Genomic DNA, 4659 nt, shown 5'->3' on the forward strand with positions numbered 1-4659 from the left:
TTCTATCACCGTTGCAGTTCTTGGCGCCGTCGTTTTGCGAATCGTTCGGCCCGCTATTCTTCGGTCTCGGACGCTAGCCTGGTGCGATCAGCATTCCGCTTCTTTCCCAAGTAGGCGGCTCGCCGGGCAATATCCACAGGGTGGTCTGATGTCGCTTGCCGACGACGTTGCAAAGTCCTCTGCGTAACGTTGTGAGATGACCCAGCGTCGCTTTGATCCATGGCGAAGCGCGCACTGCCTACACGAGTGACTTTCTATGAAAGCGCACGCCATCTGTAAGGGACAGCTCCAGCTGCGGCGGCGGGCGCACAGCCAACTTTGCTGGTGAGGCGCGTGAACTACCGCGGCAAAGTCACGTCTTTAGTTACAGGGTGAGTTGCGGAGCGGTCAAGGTCGTTGCCGCGCGATCAGCGAAACTAGCGGAGACATGCCGTAGTAAAGCTCTCCCTTTAAAAAAAGTATCACAAATAATAGGCGCAGTTTCTCCCAATCAACAAGCATTCCGTCACCACTCATCCTCTGGACTTTATTACTGTCACTTGGCATGGGCATGAAATAACCAGACCAGTGCCGGCATAATGGTTACTTTGAAAAAAAAATCTGTTTTTAAGAGCTGCTGAAAACACACCAATGCACTGTCACATATGTGAACTGTTCGCAGCATTCAACATTATTCCAGCCACAAAATGTTACGACTTCCGACTATAGACCTTTCCAACAAGCCTCCAGGGGCGCTCCCTTTTTTAAATCCCCGCTAGGAAAAGCAAGGACGAGGGCAACGCCTAGCGGCGACGCCATTTTCGGCTGCAAGATGTTCGTCGCGTTCGTGTGTCTGTGATTGTTTGCGTGTGGTTTGCTGCTTGTCGCCTTGTTTTGGCAGAAAAAAATCTATGCGTCGATGCTTACACGACCGTTTTTTGTGCCTTAAGGCATCAAAAAAGACTTGCGCTTGTGAATATATGAATAACAGGCCGTTTTGTTCACTGTGAGCGATTGCTCGATGGCATCTGCGCATTCAGCTGTTGACACTCCACCGTCGTGCGCGACGGGGAGAGAGAAAAACAAGGCTTATTAACATCGGATGTAAAATGACTGCTTATACAATTTAGTTGCAAGAAATATTCACTCCATACCATTTTCTGCATCTCGCTTGGCTTATGGAGCTGCCAAGGATGCTAAGCTGGGTGACCCTAAAGACGTAGGTTTGATCCCGCCTGCGCCGGTTACATTTCGATGGCGTCTCCAATACGCCGTGTTTCTTACCTTCAGTCGTTTTGCGAAGTTAAACACCAAACCTTAATTTTGACTGACGCGATACTGCGCATCGTTTTTTTACTTCTACAGAAGCCGAGTACTTCAGATGATTGTTGCATGCGCGTTATCTTTCGGAGAAATGTAAGCGAGTGCACTCAGTGGATGAGCTCACTGCAGCGTATAATATTCGTCATGCATGTCGCTGTCAATAAGAAAATAACGCTCTTGCCGTTCTGAAGCCTTGCAGAGAGTATCAGCTAGCGGTAATCAACTTGTGTCGTCGCTTTCAGCTGTAATTAGAAGGCTGTCCGAATCACTATGTCCGAGTTTAATAAAGCTATGGCATGGATAACGTGGCCCGTATCGCAGACCGTCTAGTGCAGAAAGCCTCGCTTTGATCAGTTTTTATTCCCACCGTCAGGTCACGGGAAGGTTAATGGTGCGGTGGGATACACATTTTTGATTAGGTCTGTAGGGTTTAACCTCCCGAACTGATTCGGCCTTTGAGAGATGCTGTAGCTGAGGGCTACAGAAATTTCAACAACCTGGGGTTCTTTAACGTGCACTGTGTTTGTTATTGTACGTTAGAGGGTACGTGCTCTACGTACGCGTTCGTTAGTTTCGTTCACAATAAAGGAACTCCGGTAAAACTTAACAACTGGTTTAATTGGCCGAATGGTAAAACAAGAAAACTTTACAGAGAGATTGGAGGAGGAGGAGGAAAACTTTTATTTCTATTTACAGTGAGAGGTCGATGGGGCGAGCCTGAAGGGCCCGCCCCTTACAAACACTAGGAGGGATCCCTAGTCCGGGATCCCTGTAGCTTCCGCAGCGGCCCGGGCTCCAGCTACCAATGCCTGTACGGCCTTTCTGTTGGACGTCTCACAAAGCACTGCCTCTCGATGCCGGGCCGAGTTTTCCTTTCTCCCTCTTCTGCCGCCGCTCCCGCCTCTCCGACCTTAGACAGTCAAAGAGTTCCCGGAAAACGGCGACGGGCAACCGCGCTGCCCGACCTCAAAGCCTGCCGCCCGGTTCAGGGACGGTCGTGGGGGGACAGCCACGGGATCCCCTTTCGGGCGCCTGCTGCCTGGTCGGCTCGCGCGCACACACTCACACACGCACACACAGGCGCGCACACACATGTACAAGGGTCCTTGGCCGAGGAAATCGCGTGTCGAATGGCGCCGCATCTTGTCCCCTTTTTCGTCTCCGACACACTCCACCCCCCCCCCCCCCCCCCGCCCCGAAATGACGAAGTCGTTTGCTAACCGGAAAGTTCTAGAGGGTACAGCCTGCTGGTTCTGAATGTTTTTCAACTCTCTCTGAGCCCTTCCTCTGCTCGTTGCGGATCCAAAATATTTCAGCCTGATCCAGTTCTTCGGCGGTAAGAGCTCAGACTTCGTCGTTGCATCGTCTCACCCTTGAGACGAATCGAAGCAACCAATCTGTGACTCTGATCAGTCTTGTGAAGGAGCTGGAGCGCTGAGTGCACATTAATGCAGGGGAAGGCACGTGAAATGACATTTCCTCGAGAGTGAGTTCTTTCAAAGGGGCCGCCCTCGATTTGCTCAATACTACAAGGCCATCTTCTGAGGCGATGGTAAGGTATGCGACAGCCCCGTAAGCCGCGAGACTGGCGTCTGCAAAAATGTGTAGCTCCGTCCTTGCTGCTTGCCCGCAGACGTCCGCTCCATAGTAACGCGGCACCTGTTTCACCGCACCATGCGATCCACTTTTCGGCTATATCTCTTGGTAGGGGATCTTCCCAATCCATGTTTTGTCGCAACAGATTCCAAAACATTACTTTGGCCCGCACGATCAAGGGTGACAGCCATCCCAGCAGGTCATAAATCCATGCTGTAGTTTGGAGCATGGATTGTTTGGTGTCTGGTTTAGCAGTGTTGTCTGCAGCGCACGGCGCAAAGGTCAGGCGATGTGAAATCGGGTCCTATGTCAGCCCTAATACCTTGAATACATCAGACATAAATCCCAGGGGCTTGGTTTCCATACATTCTTAACCCACATTGCTGGCGCAGCCTTTCGCTATTTGATGACCATTTTTGCAGCTTCACCGAGGCGGCGTGGAAGATTGCGTTGGCTTCGATATATAGCTTCACGGCCTCCTCTTCATTGTCTGCATCAGTTAGCAGGTCATATACATAAAGGCCGCGCTGCAGCTGGGTCGCGGTGTGAGGAAAATCTTCCTCGCACAATTTCAGGTGGTGCTGAAGGGTAGCCGATAGTAGAAATGGACTGGCGGTGGTTCCAAACGGAAATCGATTTAATGCGCCACGTTTCAATGGGAGGCAACGGAGAACCGGTCTGAGGTATCTCACGAAACCAAAAAAATCGCAGGGCGTCTCTGTCTTGCTCTTGAATGCCAATTTGTAGAAAGGCCTGCTGAATGTCCGCGACAAGTGCAACTCGGTACTTGCGGAAATTAAGAAGGAGCCCTACGAGGTCCGCTGTAAGGTTGGGCCCAGTCTCTAGGTTGTCGTTGAGACTCTTGGAATTCTTCCCGTGAGATGAAGCATCAAACACGAGCCTCAGTTTTCGGGAATCAGGAATGACAGCTTGATGAGGCATGTGCTAAACGCAGTCGTTGGGGCTGACCTCGCCTTCTACCCGTTCTGCCATGCCGGAGACGCCGTACTGCCTAATGGTCGTGTCGTACTCTTGGAGCAGGTCAGGAGCCCTTTTGAGCCGGTTCGCCAGCTGACTGAGTCGCTTCAGTGCAATTTCCCTGTTGTCCTCGAGCGAAATCTCGGATTTCCAGGGCAACCCAACTTCATAACGACTGCCGACTCGCTTGATGTTGTCCTCAAGAAACTCCAAAGCCTCACATGGTTTCTCGTTGTCTTCAGTTTCATTCACTTCAATTGATTCTAAGATCCAAAACTTGATCAGAATATCTGTCGTTTCTCTCTCGATTACTGAGGTTCTCAGTGCCACGGTTTGGAGGCAGTTTGTCTGCTCGGCACCGTCCTTCATAGGTCCTTGAACGGTCCATCCAGCTGATGTTTTCATCGCCCTTAGTCGTTTTCACAGTTTGACGGATATGCCTGTCGTTAAGTCCCATATGTGATCAGACCCGATGAGCAGCTCAACATTTTCCGAACCGCCGTCAATTGAGAAGTCAGCTGGCTCGTACCCAAGGGATCTTAACTTCTGCAGTACATTTCCCGGTGGCAAGGGAATCGGTTGGTCACAAATGACATGTGTTTCGAGCACTTCGGTTCGCGTTCGCATCGCCGCTTTGTCTTCAGCCTTACTCTTACTCTTCGGAACTCGCGTTCCTCTTGGTGGCCTCCGAACACACCGACGGTCAACCTTTCATGCCCAAGAAGCGTGCATCCTAGTTTCCGCGAGGTGTCAGCGGTGATGTAAGATCGCTGACTGCCTCCG

At 51.1% G+C, this 4659-nt stretch overlaps 1 protein-coding gene across 1 annotated transcript; it reads right to left on the minus strand.

Annotated features, from left to right (window-relative positions):
• Positions 1–3843: 3843 nt before the first annotated feature.
• On the minus strand, positions 3844–4245 carry LOC149367984 (uncharacterized). The gene has a single exon (XM_089575467.1). The coding sequence runs from the start codon at positions 4243–4245 to the stop codon at positions 3844–3846; it is 402 nt and encodes a 133-aa protein (XP_089431593.1).
• Between the last annotated feature and the right edge of the window lie 414 nt (positions 4246–4659).

The sequence above is a fragment of the Amblyomma mixtum genome, chromosome 1 (assembly GCF_055824585.1).
Source record: "Amblyomma mixtum isolate Tamu chromosome 1, ASM5582458v1, whole genome shotgun sequence".
Classification (NCBI taxonomy): Eukaryota; Metazoa; Arthropoda; class Arachnida; order Ixodida; family Ixodidae; genus Amblyomma; species Amblyomma mixtum.

What these genes read in the sequence shown, in the direction of transcription:
- LOC149367984 (XM_089575467.1), bottom strand. Translation starts at nt 4,245, where the DNA reads ATGAAGGACGGTGCCGAGCAGACAAACTGCCTCCAAACCGTGGCACTG.